Source organism: Vanacampus margaritifer, chromosome 16, assembly GCF_051991255.1.
Source record: "Vanacampus margaritifer isolate UIUO_Vmar chromosome 16, RoL_Vmar_1.0, whole genome shotgun sequence".
In the NCBI taxonomy this organism is placed as follows: Eukaryota; Metazoa; Chordata; class Actinopteri; order Syngnathiformes; family Syngnathidae; genus Vanacampus; species Vanacampus margaritifer.
In genome coordinates, this window is record NC_135447.1 from 1,022,651 (window position 1) to 1,039,618 (window position 16,968).

Here is a 16,968-nt window from a genome sequence, read left to right on the forward strand (position 1 = left end):
AGAAATTGAGATTTTTGGGGACAGAGTATATATATCAATAAATGACGAGGAGGCGGCAGAATAGGGTGGTAAAGAATGAAATGATCATGACGTAAACATTTTAATTATGAATTAAGCATTTTCCAGAGTAAAACATTCACAGTCATAAACTCACTTTGCACACAAACGAGAACAAGCCAACTGGGAGGGGAAAAAAAACACTTAACGGTTTTGGCATGTTAATCAGTGGGAAAACAACAAAATTAAAAGTAATTGATAAAAAACAAATACTCATGCAAAACTAAGCAATTATTGGCAAAGGCTCATCGGGTGCTTACTAGATTTCGGGGCAAAATTTCTCATCTCAGAGTCACTAGTAGGCAAAGGAAGACTTCTGACTTCAAGTAGCTAAATGACACTTTCACATCAATCATCTGACACGTTTTGAAATGAAAACAAGAAAAATCTTGTTGACCATAAGATTCCGAGTGAGTGGGGAAGGGAGTCAAAACGAAGAAATCCTCATTTCGACTGAAACTGAATGCCAATCCAAAATTTTTGCAAGTCAAAAGTTAGATTTACAAAGTAGTACAACATTTGTTTCCGCTACTGCAGCTCACCTTTTGCGGGGTAAAAAACTGTATTACAAGAAGAGGTCTACAAATTGACAAGAAAAATAAATAATAATAAACATTTTAACAGCAAGATTCCAAATATGCACAAAAGTCAGAAAACCACAAGCTAAATTCACAGTCCCATGAATGAATTTTCACAAAAAAATTCATGTCGTTCACGTTAAGCATTTGTGTGAACGTTGGATTTTCACAAAATTGCCAACTTTGGCATCAAAACGACAGTTTCCACTTTAGTACAGAAAACTAAAGCTTGATTTTCAAAATGTTCCTCATTCCAAGTTAATCTCAATTTTCAACAGAATGCGAGTCGTGAACAACGAAAATATTTAATTTGAATCAAAACATCTTAAATCTAAATTGTTTTTAATTATTGCTATCTACAGAAATGTCATTAACATGTTTGATTGCAAATGAGAGAGAACTCAACATTTTAACCAGACCAGAAAGTACCTAAAATTCAGGAAAGCACGAGAAACCACAATTTTCTTTTCCAACTATTGCGACGTCAAAAGTACATTTTGTGAATGTTTTCCTTTCTTCTCGTGTCAAAACACACTTTACGTTCCAATGCAGCTAACTTCGTAGCTAAAGCGCTATTAGAAGGTTAGCACAACTACTATCGCTCATTTGACCCAACTACAACAATGACAAGAAGTACACAATTGTGTATTTGAATGCGCCATTCAAACCTGTTGTACGCCAAAGTGCTAACATTTGCCTAGTACGATTTGTGCTTGTGGGCAACGTTGACGCCTCGGCCCGCCGTCTTTGTCCCCGAGAGGAACGGCAGAATCTTTTCGAAGAACAGGACGCAGCTGGCGACGCCTGATGACGACAGCACAACGTAGCAAAAACAGTGAACGCATCAACAAACAAATGAGCTGTTTGTTAGCTTAGCATACCCAAGGCAGGTCCCAGCCAGTAAATGAAGCAGTACTCCAGGTAGGTGTGGCCGCTACACGGGAAGTTGATGGAGAAGGCCAGGACGGGGTTAAACACGGCCCCAGAAATGCTTCCAGCTCAAAACAAAAAAAACAAGGAGCTTGTTATTAATGCACTGCAAAAACTGGTTTTAAAATAACCATCAGTTATGAAATGAAGATGATATTATTTCAACAAAATTATCTTAGCCCAACACAAGAAAATTGGACTTGGCAAGATTCCTTAAAATAAGTAAACATAGCGCGCCTCTGAAAGATGGCAAAAAAAATATGCTACCTTGGCATGTTATATTTCACCTTTATTTGCCCATTTATTTATTGCAGTGTAGACATTAAAACTGAACATTTTTACCTGTTGCCAAGTTTGTCATCTTTTTATTCCCCCAAGAGATTTAACGACCTTATAAATTTGCAGTAAAAAAAAAAATCATTTTACTTTGCAACAATATTGTTTTAGACCAAAAAAAAAACTTTTTGTTTTGTTTTGAAAAGCAAAGACGAAAGCTTGAAAAGAAAGGAACACGTTTGGTTTAGGTTTCAAAATGTGTCGCCTGCGTAAAAGCGAAACTACATGAAATCACTTTGGGGAATTTCACCCGAAAGAACCAATGAGTTAGTGCTCAAGTGAGTCAGTGCAAATGAATGCTCCAATCAATTCAATCGAATTATAAACAAACAGGCGGAAGAACAAAATCCAAAACTTCACGTGGATATTTAGTGAATTTCAGGAGTTTCATTTCATTAGCCTTATAGGGCCAAGTCATATTTAAATATTTTTAATTGTTAAAGATGACTTTAACAATTGTGTTATTAGGCATCGGCTTTAGACAAAGGTAGTGCAGATCTGCCATCTTGCACCATCAAGGGGCAATTGCAAACTTTTTTTTTTTTTTTTTAAAGGAAATCAAATACTTGAGGATTTTCGCCATTCACAAAAAGCGAAATATTCTATAGAAGCCACAAGATGCTGCCAAAGTACTTTTTTCTACGGCCCAAACAAAGCTCTTCAGCACAGCGCCACAAATGAATTATTTACAAAACATGTCGAAAGACAAATTAAGGATTTTTGTCCCGTGTAAACCTCTCAAAATGGTGTAAATTTCTCACCGCCCAAACATGGAGGCGCTGCGCGTGACGTCACCAGCACTCACCTGCGTACACCAGCGCGGTAATTAGCGCGGCAAAGACGTGGACGCGCAATTTGTCGTCCACCTTGTGGATGTGAAGCGCCGCCGCCTGGACGACGAAAGCGCAGCCGAGCTCCACGGCGGCGGCCTCCAGCACGGTGCCGCCGAGCGGGTCGAAACACCTGAAGCCGAAGCGCCGGTGGCGAACGTGGTGTTCCGCCAGCCCCAGCGACCACGCGGAGGCGGCGGCGTAGCGCGCCACCGACGCGGCGCCGAACTGGCCGGCGACCAACGCCAAGGCCGCGCCGACTCTGTAGGTCCCCCGGCAAAGTCGCTCCGCCACGCCGCACGGATTACACGAAGCTCCGCGGAAGGAGAGCAAGTGCGCGACCGTGACAACGTAGCCCAGCGTCAGGCCGTACGCCGGCTCCAGCCGCGCCGAGTCCGCCAGCAACTTGAGCTCGTGTGTGCAGCAGCAAAGCTGGAAGGTGGACGCCGCCTCCAGCGCCAGGACTCCGGCGACTCCGCTCAGGTAGCGGGCGGCTGCGCGGCGGACCAGCTCGCTGAGGAGAACCGCGGCTGCCAGCGCCGCCACGGAGACCCACACGTCGTTCATTCCTGTCGACTGTGGTCAACTCATCGATTGGTTTGTAAAGTTTTGCACAACCACGACCCCCTCCTCCACATGACAAACTTAAGTCCCGCCGCGGTACTTTCGAAGTACTTTCAAAATAAAATTGGTGGCTACTTCAATTAGAGTGGACCCCCGCCTGCTCGCGGTTTGCCACCCGCTGATTCACCCCCGTTTTTCCTGAAACATGCTTACTACTAGCGACTTATCTGCTAAATGAATACTCCCCCCGTGTGTGTGCCAACTGCACCTGTTCTTTTTAAGTTAAATTAATAGAGAAAGGTGAAAAAAAATGAACCCTACTAACAGGTGTCAAATCCAAGTCCAGTAAAAACATTGCCCCAGTTTGGCTGTCGCCACAGGTGCTTCTATAGGCATGAAAATGAACTGAAATTTGCCAAGCTTTGGCAGGGTTTTTCATTTCTACACTTGGATTTGACACCTCTGACTGTACTAAAAAAATTAAAATACAATTGAACTATACTTGGGTTGTTGTTCTTCTGCATACCACCAGAGGGAGCCTGAGTACCACTAGTAGTTACACTTGTAAGTTACTGGTTCAAACTATAAATGTACCATGAACTATGAACCCAAAACACTTGAATAGCATTTCAAATGCTTAAAACACGGCTGGAAACATAACTGCCTTCCGCTGTGGAAATTGGTCAACTATTCATCTTCAGGATTTCAGACAAACGTTACGACATTAAAATGGACAAAAACACAGAGTGGAGAAAGATTTATTTGTAAATGCTGAAAGGAAGTTGTGTTATTTGTTGTGCAATACTTGAAACTTGATCACTTTTTTTTTTCAACTGTTGAGAGAAGCAAACTGCATACTTGGAATACTCCTACAGGATTACGTGTCTACGTGATTACCAGTTTGAGGCTAACCACAATCTCAATTTATCATTCAGGTGTGTCATCAACTTGAATAGATAAACACCTTTTCTCAAATAGGCACTTATTCGCCACATTTTTACACATTACAGTACCTTTACTATGACTGATAGCAACCGTGGATACCCGTCGATGAAGCTGACATGAGGATGTGCAAGGAGGCAGTGAAGACTCTCCTTCCGTGAATGGATGTCCTCAGCTTTCTGAAATCCCCCCCCAAAAAAGTGCTTGGGAAGGGACCAAATATAATGCTGTTTTAGTGACCATTATTATTACTTTCCTATGACTGATAGCACTTGCACTCGGTTAGTATCTGTAAATCTGATTTATTGTTTAAACTGGTAGGATGAGCAAGAGGTTGTACATTTTGTCCTGTTTATTACATGTTATAACGCTTGTTCTATTAGCAATACTTCACTATGACTGATACCACCCAAATCGCATAGATGGCGTCTATTAAGTTAAGGTTTATAGTGGAATGAATAGAAAGAAGGACATTTAATTTAATGGCTCACCGTGAAAAGATTCATTTGTCATGCTGTATAATCGTATTTGGTATTAAGTTTCAAAATAAATCGACTTTTATGGTGAAACGTTTGACCAAGTAGCCGACGAAGCTTTTTCGACTTCCGGTATTGTGTTACCTCCGTGAGCTTGACGCAGCATCGTCTGCTGGACTTGTCCGCTAACCAAAGAGGATCCGACCGATTAAAAGGTAGGAAAACGTCCTCAATCATGTCCACTTCCTAATAAACTGCGCCTTTGGGGTCATTTTCTCCCTCGCGTAGTCACCAAACCTCGCACTTAAAAGTTTGTTATTTTGAAAAGAATGGCAACTCTGCGTTAAACTAACAAGCGTTCGAGGGCAACAGATTAAAATATGTATTCACAAGCATTGTGAATTTATTTCGGCTTAGACATAATAGAAAAATGAAAAGTAGAACATAGGTAGGCTCGACAAGTCGAAACGTTTCCATTTGACGACCAATGTGTTTATGGGCGTCCGCTTCAGTGATGCGTTAAAATGACTGAAATGTGGACCTAATTTGGTGACTTAAGCAGCAGCCCACCTGTTACTTGGACTACATTGCAGCGACAATGATTACATTTGACAACATTTTACACACTTCACGCGGCTATAAAGTATCCATTATGTTCCACCCCATGTGACAACTTATCTGAACTATGACGTCAGTTTCAACTTTCGCGTCTGCTATAAAACGTTTTTGCACTGCACAGCGTGTTTAGATAAGAGGAACCTTACAGGTATTGTATTACTTGTATGTCCTTTGTATTAGGGATGCAGTCCACTAACTCGATCGCACCAGCACTGATGCGAAGTTGTCATAAAAGCCTTACGTATGTATGACGTTCAAATTGACAGTGACTCAACGTAACATTTGGTAACTATTTTACTCTGCAGCAAGCAGTGGCTGACAAAACGGTTGTTATTATTGTATCTAATTCTATAAAAAAAACAATCAAGGCTTTGCTTTTATGTGAGTATTATTTTGTTTAAATCCTAGGAGCCCCCTCTTGTATTGTTTTGTCTCAAAATTATTCACATAGCGAAGATTTTCACAAATATATTTGCAATTTACATGTTTTTCTAAACGCTGCGCGTGCAGTAATCATGACTGATTCTCAATATTCAATTGTGCTTGTGAAATATTGAACGTAGGTTTGCCGTTAAACAAACGCCATTCAGCTTTCAAGATGTGGACAGGCCGCCATCCCTCCTCCGTCTGCTAGGGGGCAGTGTTGCTCTCTCCGTCGAACAAAACAAGTCATCGCCTGTTTTCTGTTGAAAAATTGCAAATGGAAAAACGATCTCCTATTATGTGTTTATTTGACACAAGTCGGGAAACAAAATACGACTAATTTAAAAAAGTTTCCCAAGTGTCTTGGTGGAATGTATGTCGCACGCCTTTGTCAAAAATATCCGTTTGAGACTTTTACAGCATATTTCTTGCTCTGGTGAAATTTCTCAAAAGCTTCTGGGCCAATAAGCCGATGCTGATTCTGATATTTGGCATAATACAATTCCGCTAATCAATTAAATGGCCCATTATTATTTTTTCAAATTATATTTAAAAAAATATGAATTACAGGCAGACCATTTGACTGTTTTACAATACTTTGTGCTTCAATATTTGCCGGCTAATTTTTGCCCATTTTTTAAATATCTTTATTATTGTCTTATGTCGCAATGTGTTAATTGTTCAAACAATAAGGGCAAAAAATCAGCCAATTACAGATTTTAAAAGTGCTAATATCAGCTGTCAGTTTTACATCCTATGTCGCTTTTCAGGTTTATGTCCCATTTTTAACCATTTTTTGATCAAGATGGCTGCCACGGGGTCAGCGAGTTCCTCTTTTTTTTTTTCTAAGGAGAGCTCAGTATTTTTCATTCGATTTGACATCATCATTGCTCTCCTTTTTAAAAAAAAAAATAAAAAAAAAATATATATTTTTTCTTTTTTTAAATATATTTTTTAAATTTATATACATATATATATATATATATACACACACATACAGGGTCAGCGAGTTCCTGAGGCCGATGGTATCCATGTGGCGTGTCGAGCGGCGACCTTTGACCTCATGTCTGCTGGGCCTGTACAGTTGCCGGTGGCGCCGGCAGGAGGGGAGCTCGGTGCGGCCCGGTGACTGCTGCTGCAGCAAGGTCAGCGGACCGCCGCCGCCGCCGCCGCACTCGCATACGTCGCCTTTACCAGCCCGCCAACGTGTACTTCCTGTTTCCTGTTTGTGCAGTGGGAAGGCGCCAGCTTCGCCGCGTTGACGGCGGCCTTCTGCCTCACTCTGCTCTTCCTCTACTTCTGGACGCAAGCGAAGAATGACTACAACAACTTTGATTGGTAGCGCAAATGGCAGCTTCTTGCGTGCGTGCGGTCTACTTCCTGTTGGCGGAGACAAAAGTGCGTGTGTGTGATTGGTAGGTTTACCTATGGCATCTTGGGCTTCTGGTGGGCGTGGTCGCTGGTGCTGCTGGTCATCGCTGTCGTCTTATTCTCCTACATGGCGGCGCTTATGGTGAGATGATGACTTATTGCTATGATGTTTATCTTCACCTTTTCATGTCATTTCTATTCAACTTTTTTATATGCATGTTGGTATGGAAACTCCCACTCAAGTAGATGCTCGTCCTCTTGCCCCACCCTTCGCACACCCCTGGTTTGTAATCTGAATTTGAAACCCTAACCCAAGTTTAAAACCCTACTTTGAAACCTTAGCCATATTTCAAACTCCAATTTTGAAAAGCTACGTTGTAACCCTAATCCTAGTTTGAAATCCTCCCAATCCTAGTTTAAAACCCTACTTTAATAGGCAAACCTGAGTTTTAAACCCTATTTTGAAACCTTAATTTGAAACCTCACACTGAGTTGTAAAGCCCAATTTGAAACCCTAGCCATAGTTTGGCGCTCCAATTTTAAACTTTAACTTGAGTTTGAAACCCTATTTTGTAAACCTAATCCTAGTTTGAAACCTAGCCCTAGTTTCAAACCCTACTTTAAGACACCAACCCAAGATCAAAAGTCTAAATTGAAAACCCCAATTTAAAACACAAACCAGAGTTTTAAATCCTAATTTGAAACCCCAACCCTATTTTGAAACCTTAATTTGAAACCTCACACTGAGTTGTAAAGCCCAATTTTAAACTTTAACCTGAGTTTGAAACCCTAACCCTAGTTTAAAACTCTACTTTAAGACCCCAACCCAAGATTAAAAGCCTATTTTGAAACCCCAGTTTAAAACCCTACTTTAAAAGGCAAACCTGAGTTATAAACCCTAATTTGAAACCCCAATTTAAAACCCTAACTTGAGTTCAAATCCCTTCCTTAAAACCCAAGTTTAAATTCTTAATTTCGAAGCCATAACCCCAGTTTCAAACCCCAAATTGAAACCCTAATCCTAGTTTTGAAACCCACAAAGGGTGCCGTGCTGTGGACGCGCCCCCGCCCCTCATTTGGATGACCCCGATGGATAGTCATTTACCGCATTTAAATATTTATGTCCATATAAGTGCGTAAAACCAAAGCTGAAGGCTCGGAGAGGAAGAATGATGTCTCGCGATGTCTTCGCAGCTGCTGGCCGTGTGTCTGCTGTCGCGGCGCCAACGACTTTCGTTGCACTGGACTCACAAGGTACGCCGACGACACAAAAAACGCTCGCCTGGCATCACGACAGCGCGATAACGCCAGATTGCAACATTTCGTTATCAGTCCACGTGACCGACAACTTCAAAGTCCGCCAAATTGTTTGACCGTTTTAAACTCAAATCGCAGGCGAGGTTCCATTTTTTTCTCATTGTCGTCTTGTTCCCAATATTATTGTTTTGTTTTCTTTGAGCTTCATGATTCACTACTTTTCAAATGTGCCATTCAAATGATTTTTTTTTTTTCCCACCCACTTATCTTGCAAATGGCAAACAATAAACGCAGGATTGAATTGACAACGACCTCAATTTCAGTTACTTAAGTCAAAGTCAAGAAAACATTTTTTTTCTTGATCTGTCACGTGATGATCAGGACTTTTTGTTTTTGCCACCCAAGTCTGAGGGGACCCAGTTAGGACAAGGGGTCAACGACCTTTTGAACTCTGAGTAAACTGGACCTGACCTTCGCGACCTCACTTTCAAAATACTTCGAAAGACGCTTGTTTGACAGTTTCCATTCTTGAAGGAAACGAACGTCGGGGTTTCGTTCAAGGTTGCAAATGTTGGCCAGATGTTCACTAACAGTTTAACGATGACAATTTGGAATCACTGTGACCGTTTGTCACCTTAAGCCAACACTGATGAGAAATTAACATTTGCTTCTTGCATAACATCGACTCCAACTCTTAAAACAACAAAATCAAGATGTTTTGGTGTTCATTTTCATATAAACAAAAAAAAAACGGACTCACCCGAACATCCCATCGCAGGCAAGCTCTTCTTCCAACATGGCCGCCCGACCCGATTTAATACATTTTGTTTCATCCAAAAATAACTATTACTAACTACAGTAGCTACTTATTTGTCTAATAATTTTTTACATTTAAAATTGTTCTTGTTTTGTACCCAAAAATAAATGATTGTTTCGTTAAATGATCAATTATTACCAAATTAATTGTGATTAACTCATTCACTGCCATTGACGGCTATAGAATTGAACTATATTCATTTGAACTATTTCTTTTAATTTAACATTTTTTCTACTTTTGTTAACAAGAGTATTTTTTTTTTTATAGATATGAAATTTGTGATTAATTGTGAGTTAACTAGTGAAGTCATGCAATTAATTACGATGCAAAATTTTAATCGCCTGACGCCCCGAATTTTTAATTATCTTTTAAGTCAGGCGATCATTTTTTAAAATTGTAATTAATCGCATGACTTCAATAGTTAACTGGCGATTAATCACACATTTTCTATCTGTTCTAAATGTATCTTTAGGCTTTCATAGTCTTGTTAACAAAAGTGGGAAAAAAATGTTGAACTGAAAGGCAGCGGTCCAACACGGGGAGTCTCACCTTGCCTCGTCATGTGCAACCACGTCCACCTGTGCGTGTCTTCCCTTCCCCGTGTGTCGACCAATCAGTGCCCTCAGCCACTTGTGTCTCACCCAGGTGTGTCTTCTTGTGTCAATCAGTGTATTTAGGCCCCGCCCCCCCCACACACACAAAAGGCAGTTTCAATGTGTCCTCACAAGTTTGACATTGGACATTTTTGATTTTGTCTCTTGACAGTTTTGCCTTTTGCTTGAATAAAAGCGTTTTCTTTTCTTTTTTTTGACTTCATCCCGTTTTTTGCGTCGCTTCCCTACACTTGGGTCCACAACCCGCAACCCTGACAATATACTTGTCTTTGAGACAGGGACGTTTTAATATATTTTTTTATAAAATAAAATAAAAAAATTGATGTATATCAAAATTTTGGATCACCAAAAAGAGGATGGAGTTATGTGTGCTTTTTGTTGCCCAAATATTTGAATAATTCTGAGATATGAAAATATGGCTGGACCTCAATAATCATAATTGAATTGGTCGGTCTGACTGAAAACAGGATGGCTCATAATAGCCTGCCTAATAATAATAATAAAAAAAATACAGTTATGTTTTCATGCCTCACTTTGTAACGTCAATTATTCATGCCTGTCACTTCGCTGTCCCTAATGTTACGTCCTCTTGGGTCAGATCGGCGTGATGCTGAGCTTGATGTTCGCCATCGCCGCCACGGCCGTCGTGTCTGCCATGTGGGCCCTAGAATGGCTGACGGTGCGACTTTCCTTCCAGGTGACCCTCACCGCCGTCATGGCGCCATGATGTATTTAGTGCTCGTTTTTTTAAAAATCTGTTTGTGCCAACAGGTGACTGCGCCGTACCTTCATGTTGGCGCTGTGGCACTGATGACGGGGCTGGCTTGGCCGGTGGCGTTGCACTTTTTCCACATGATTAAGATAAGTAAGTTGTGACTTGGGGGGGGGGGGAACTGGAAAAAATATCCGTATATATGCTCAGAAGCGGTGACATTAAACTGAGTTGTATCCAAATTGGATCCAGATATAAACACAGCAATCCAAGGAAACGTATAAACAGATTTAACGTATTGGCCTAGTGGTTTGAAGGCCGGCCTCAGTTTGGGGTTCAAATCTCTGCTTGTGTCTTGTGAGCACAAACTTGAGATAAGAGCACTACAAGTGGTAGTTTAGCAGATATTTTGTCAACATTTTTGTAAATTCTTTAATTAAAAAAAAATGGCTCCAAATTGTTTGCCACATTTAGCTGCAGAAGCTTACAGTCAAACTAACGAAAAACAAACACAAATAGACCTAATGTTATTTAACACCGCCACATAGCCTCTGCTACCTTTATGTTAACATACAGCGGTAAAGTTCATAGAAACACGGGCTAACAACATGTCACGAGGACAATGACCAATCTCAAAGCACGTCTGGAGGCTTACTACTTATGCTAGCTAGCAACTAGCTTCAGCTAGCTACTTAGTGCGGCTAAAGTTAACATTAAAATCACCTCCATGGCCACGGATAAGATACAAGACATGCTAATTGCTAAGCTAACCTACGATTGACACACCCCGAGCGCATTTAAGACTGGAATGAAATTAAATTAAAAAAGCATCTTTTTTGTCATGTAAACTAAATTTCACCTCGACATTTGTCCCACTGTTCGTGGATGATTAACTCATTCACTGCCATTGACGGCTATAGACGTCATAAATTCATTTGAACTATTTCTATTAGTTTAACATTTTTTTCCCACTTTTGTTAACAAGAGTGTGAAAATCGAGAATTTTTATTATTTTTAACGTTTAGAGCAGATATAGAATTTGTGATTAACCGTGAGTTAACTAGTGAAGTCATGTGATTAATTACAATTATTATTATAATAATTGCCTGACGTCCCTATTTTTTTTTAAATACTTTCTTTTTAAAATAAATAAATAAAATAATTGTAATTAATTTAAAAAAAAGTTTAATCTTTTTATTTTATATTAAAGAAACGATTATTAAAAATTAGGGGCATCAGGCGATTACAATTTTTAATCGTAATAAATCGCATGACTTCACTAGTTACCTCGCGGTTAATCACACATTTTATATCTGTTCTAATACAATAAAAGCATTCTAGGTTTTCATACTCTTGTAAACAAGTGGGAAAAATGTTAAGCTAATAGAAATAGCTAAAATGAATTTTTGACGTCTATAGCCGTCAATGGCAGTTAATCTAAGTGCCTGGGTAAATTGTAAAAATATTCTACTATAAACTAAAATATTGTCATACTTCTGTTGTTTACTATAATAAAACCCTTGCTTCAGGTCAACCTGCAAAAAATAAAAAATAAATAAAAATACTGCTCCACTAGCAGCACAACGTGGACTGAATCATTAAGGAAGATTTTTTAAAAAATTCAATTATTGTATGGTTTTGTAAAGTATAAAAATTGCAAATTTTCAGATTTTACAATAGATTAAAAAACAACAACTTTTTTTTGTTGTTGATGTCAAGTTGATTTTTAACACGTCATGACTGCATAAAAGACATTTTATGTGCGTGTACTTGACAGTAAAGCGTTACTTGATTTTGGTGGTGTATCTGAGCGTCCTGCTGGCCTTCTACTTGATACCCCTCGGCACGTATTCGCCGTGTATCAGAGAGCGCAACACCCTGGGCCCTCCGCCGACACTCTTCGGCCACAGAGGAGCCCCCATGGTGAGCGCGGACCTCGCTAATTTGGATGTGCAAATTTAACAGCGGCACGGCGGGCCATCGGTTTGTAGTTTTCAGCAACACTGATCTGTTTGAATTTGTATTCTATTCTTCACGCTCAGACGGCTCCGGAAAACACACTGATGGCTTTCGAGAAGGCGGTGGAGGCAGGATGCGAATGCCTGGAGACGGACGTCGCCATCAGGTCAGTTTGTGACTCTACTGAGTTTGATGGGGAAAATACAGCTTGTTTTTTTTTTATGTGAAAAATGACGGCAAAAATAAAGAACGTTACTGAACTTACAGATAATGAACATAAGGCCTTTTTTTTTGTGTATTGTCAGTATTCGACTGCCCCCTTGTGGCCATGGCATGCACATCAGCAACAGCACAATGTCAATGGGGATTTAAGTATAAAATCATGAAGTCAAAACTGATTAATTATGTTAACTCATTCACTGCCATTGCTGGCTATAGACGTCAAAAGTTCATTTGAACTATTTCTATTAGTTTAACATCCCCCCCCCACACACTTTTGTTAACAAGAGCATGAAAACGTAGAAAAAATGATTGTACATTTAGAACAGATTTGTGATTGTGAATACTAGTGAAGTCATGCGATTAATTATGATAAAAAAAATTAATCGCCTGGTGCCTCTAATTTTTAATAAATAAATAAAAAAGATTAGTAAAAATTAAACAAAAAATTTATTTTATTTTTAAAAGAAAGTTATTAAAAATCAGGGGCATTAGGCGATTAAAATTTGTAATCGTAATTAATCGCATGACTTCACCTCACGATTAATCACAAATTTTATATCTGTTCTAAATATACCCCAAAAAATATTTCTAGGTTTTTACGCTCTTGTTAACAAAAATGGGATTTTTTTTTTTTTAACTAATAGAAATAGTTACAATGAATGTTTTTAAAGTCTATAGCTGTCAATGGCAGTGAATGAGTTAATATGGATTTTTTTTTTTTTTAGGGTTCATCAAAAACAATACATTTCTATCAACTCACCAATGTTGTTTATGCGGTCAGGCCAAAGCCGTGACTAATAGAAAAAAGTACTTTGCCGCCATCTTCTGGCATCAAGGCCAAATACAAATTTTCGGAAGGCGTCGGTTGCCTGCAGATTTTCGCTTTTTTTGTGGCAGGGCTTGATCCCGATCCACGTTGCAGGTTAATCCAAACGCAGTTTCGTTTTGTGTTTATGTTCTTGCCAGTTATGACGGCGTTCCGTTCCTGATGCACGACCGCACATTGCGGCGGACCACCAATGTTGACGAGGTGTTTCCTAACCACGCCGACCGGGTGTCTGACATGTTCTCGTGGCTGGAACTGAGGAGACTCAACGCGGGCGCCTGGTTCCTTTCCGTGAGTCGTCATAAAAAATAATAAAGACAATTTTCAGTGCATTTATTAATTACAATTTTAGCCCCCCCCCCCAAATTCTTGAAAATCAAATCAGCAGTTGCCACAAAAACAGTTTTGCTTGTGTACTCGTCAACGGCAGCCAATATTAAGCTCGGAAAAGCTCACCGCTTGCTTTTCTGGGCCCGAAACAGACGGACCCGTACGGCACGGTGAGCTCGCTGGCAGCGGAGGATCGCCGGCGGGCGGGCGAGCAGCCCGTTTGCACGCTGCTGGAATATTTGGAGCTGGCGACCGGCACCGACAAGCTGGTCATGTTTGACCTCTACAAACCCTCCCAGGGTCACCCGTACCGGAATAACTGGATTGAACGCACGCTGGACGTCATCCTGCACCAGTCGTCTATTAAGCCCTCGCAGGTGACGCGCCCAAAACCCAACACCGTTCCAATACTTTTGGAGAGGACTGTACATATACACAAAATCATTTAAAAACCTCAATTTAATTTCCCCCCTCCTTTTAATTTCACCTTTGAGGCATTTTTTTGTGTGACCACTCACCAGGTGCTGTGGTTGCAATCTGAGGGTCGCAATTTCGTACAGGAACAGGAAGTTGATTTTCAGCAGACATCAGGTTCAGCGTACTCCATATTGGACCTCCAGAGCAACAACATTTCCAGGCTTAACCTGCACTACACCTCCATGTCGGTCCATCTTATCAGGTGCGTACGTGCTGCGACACGTTGAATTTTTTTTTTAAATCACTTAAAAAAAGATATATCTTTTTTTGCAGTCACTACGCCGCAGCAAACATCACCACCAACCTGTACGTGATCAACGAGGCGTGGCTCTACTCGCTGGCCTGGTGCTCGGGGGCCCACTCGGTCACCACCAACGACCCGCATCGTCTCAAGGCCGTGAAGTGGCCCCTCTTCCTCATGGTCATTCAAAAGCACTCATCGCACCCGACTTATGGGAACAAGGCACACGAGATAAATGCACGACATTTTTTGACACGAGAAGCTGATCGGTAACCATATTACATAATGACGGATGAGTTTCCAAAAATAATTACAAAAAAATACGTTAAATTAATTATGTATTAAAGGAGATCTTTATTTTTGGAACAATATTAAACTATTATGTAAATTGGGGCTATTTCAGCAAAGAGTATTCAAGGGTTTTTATTTATTTATTTTTCACATTTGCGGGTGCAAAATATGAAACATTACACTAATAATGTAGGTTTTAAATAATTTGAACACTGCCCACTTACCGCAAACTGTGTAAGGCATTGATTTATTTACTCAATTATATTAGATGCACCTCACTTAATATTCCAGAAATAGGGTCAAAACCCCCATCTTGTTTTTTTTTTTTTTGCCAGTTTGAGAACAGTAATAAACATCCCTCTTATGATTGTTCTGTAAAAATGGTTAAACATTTTATAAAATCACACAGTGTTAAGAGAAATGTATAAAAATGTTACATTTATGGAAATGCAGGAAGCCTTTAAATGGGATTTTTTTGTCAATTCAGCTGCGAATTAGAGGTGAGGCATTCATTTTTTCAATTAAAAAAAAAATAGCTTATCACGGTTCTTAAGTGAATGTGGCATTGAAAAATCAAATATTAAATCAATGAATGATCAAAAATCAAAATAAATTAAACACGATTGCTGAATATTTAAATTGCATATTTCCCTGACTACTGTGTATTTGTAGACTCCTGATGAATATATGATGATGTGGCTGGTCACTGACGTGCTGTCACTGATGCTGGTCATAACCGTCTTCACCTTTCACTGGTAAAATTGTTATTTGCAGCTTATTTTAAAAAATATTTCTTGACCCGTTGCTGTGTTGTGTTTACCGAAAGGCGCAGAGCGGCAAGACTGGCGGACCTTGACCTCCACTCAGGATTCTAGGGCTGCGTTCACACGGCAGCTCAATTGCCATTTTTTTTTTCACAAGTATCTGATTTTTTCATGCAGTGTGAATGGTACAATTCCGATTTTAGGAGTAAGTATTTTTTATTTTTTTTTTAACCTCTGAACTGCAAGTGCCTTGTTTCAGACTCGCTAATAGCTGAAGCGGACACTTTCCCCGCATACGTCCATATGCAATAAGATAGTCATGTTTACTTTACCGGCTCTCAATAAAGGAATGAATGTGGTTTGGTATTGTGGTTTGTTCTCCAATCTCTGAGGGAAAACCCTTTTAAAAAAATATTCAGAAAAACTGAAAAATAATTTGATAAAAGAGAAAAAATATTTTATAAAACAGAAAAATATTTCAGAAAAACAGAAAAAAATATTTCATTAAAACAGGATTTTTTTTTTAAACAAAAACAAAATTACAAAAAAAAAAACAGGGGGGAATAATTGTAATAAAACAGAAAAAAATACTTCCAAAAACAAAGCTCCCCCCCAAAATATTGTTAAAAAAAAACACGTCCGTGTTGCGTTCACATTCCATAAAAAGATCGTATTTAACAAAAAATGCGAATTGGGCATCGCGCCCTGCGGTGTGAACGTAGCCAAATTCTCACTGGAAGGAGACAAGAACATTCAGCTCAAATCAGGTCAGTCCTTTTCTGCCATGCGATGAGTCTCAAGAATAAAACCAAATAAATAACCTGATGATGTTTACAGACGGTCAACTGTGAATGTTACAGAGCTGTGTGACATTTGGTCCGTGTCCAGCGTCGCTACTCCACCAGTGGGGCAAAAATCCGTCCTGGTAAAACCCAGCCCATCTGGCTCCTTAACCAACCTTGCAACCGGCCGGCTAAAGTCCTACATTCCATTTCGTTGTGTTTGTTTCATTTCACTTTATTGAGTGTTATTTTGCTAATTGATTTTTTTTTTTAATTTGCCAAGTGATTTTCTACATTTGTAAGAAAATACATGTTATTTGGTCCATTCCACCAAAAAGATGCCTTTTGCTTGTAACTCGAAATAAACTAAATTTGAGCTCCAAATTGGATAAGATATTGAACTACTCAAAATGTTTATTGGCTGATCTTTAATGACAGGACAAAGAAACTGGTGTGGGTTTTTAGCAAATATCAAATACATGACATACAGCCATGTTTTAATTTAATGGGACTGCGGACGGGTGCGCGGACCGAGTAAAAACTCAGGGACA

General features: G+C 39.7%; 2 protein-coding genes and 1 long non-coding RNA gene across 10 annotated transcripts; 1 reads left to right on the plus strand and 2 right to left on the minus strand.

Moving 5' to 3' along the window:
- Positions 1-61: 61 nt before the first annotated feature.
- LOC144036178 (aquaporin-11-like) lies at positions 62-3,530 on the minus strand. Its single transcript, XM_077546595.1, has 3 exons — positions 2,707-3,530; positions 1,517-1,633; positions 62-1,439 (listed from the first exon to the last, which is right to left on the minus strand). The coding sequence occupies exons 1-3, from the start codon at positions 3,296-3,298 to the stop codon at positions 1,333-1,335; spliced, it is 816 nt and encodes a 271-aa protein (XP_077402721.1). The 5' UTR covers positions 3,299-3,530; the 3' UTR covers positions 62-1,332.
- LOC144036177 (glycerophosphodiester phosphodiesterase domain-containing protein 5-like) lies at positions 3,346-15,994 on the plus strand. 5 transcript variants are annotated; one of them, XM_077546590.1, is made up of 16 exons: positions 3,346-4,230; positions 4,306-4,518; positions 6,755-6,899; positions 6,989-7,092; positions 7,174-7,267; positions 8,320-8,379; positions 10,412-10,510; positions 10,585-10,678; positions 12,303-12,448; positions 12,568-12,650; positions 13,673-13,823; positions 14,015-14,239; positions 14,384-14,541; positions 14,613-14,760; positions 15,544-15,626; positions 15,698-15,994. In XM_077546590.1, exons 2-16 carry the CDS (start codon positions 4,496-4,498, stop codon positions 15,744-15,746), a joined length of 1,662 nt encoding a protein of 553 aa, XP_077402716.1. In that variant the 5' UTR covers positions 3,346-4,230; positions 4,306-4,495; the 3' UTR covers positions 15,747-15,994. The 5 variants fall into 5 exon arrangements, with proteins under 5 accessions (XP_077402716.1, XP_077402719.1, XP_077402718.1 ...); XM_077546593.1 differs by lacking the exon at positions 4,306-4,518 and having other exon boundaries at positions 4,207-4,230; XM_077546592.1 differs by lacking the exons at positions 3,346-4,230; positions 4,306-4,518 and adding an exon at positions 4,839-4,928.
- LOC144036181 (uncharacterized) lies at positions 4,038-9,818 on the minus strand. Of its 4 annotated transcripts, none has more exons than XR_013288602.1 (4): positions 9,749-9,818; positions 7,180-7,261; positions 6,753-7,050; positions 4,038-6,014 (listed from the first exon to the last, which is right to left on the minus strand). It is a non-coding gene; the product is annotated as an uncharacterized LOC144036181 (long non-coding RNA). The 4 variants fall into 4 exon arrangements; XR_013288600.1 differs by having other exon boundaries at positions 6,753-7,053; XR_013288603.1 differs by lacking the exon at positions 9,749-9,818 and adding an exon at positions 9,143-9,350.
- Positions 15,995-16,968: the final 974 nt, after the last annotated feature.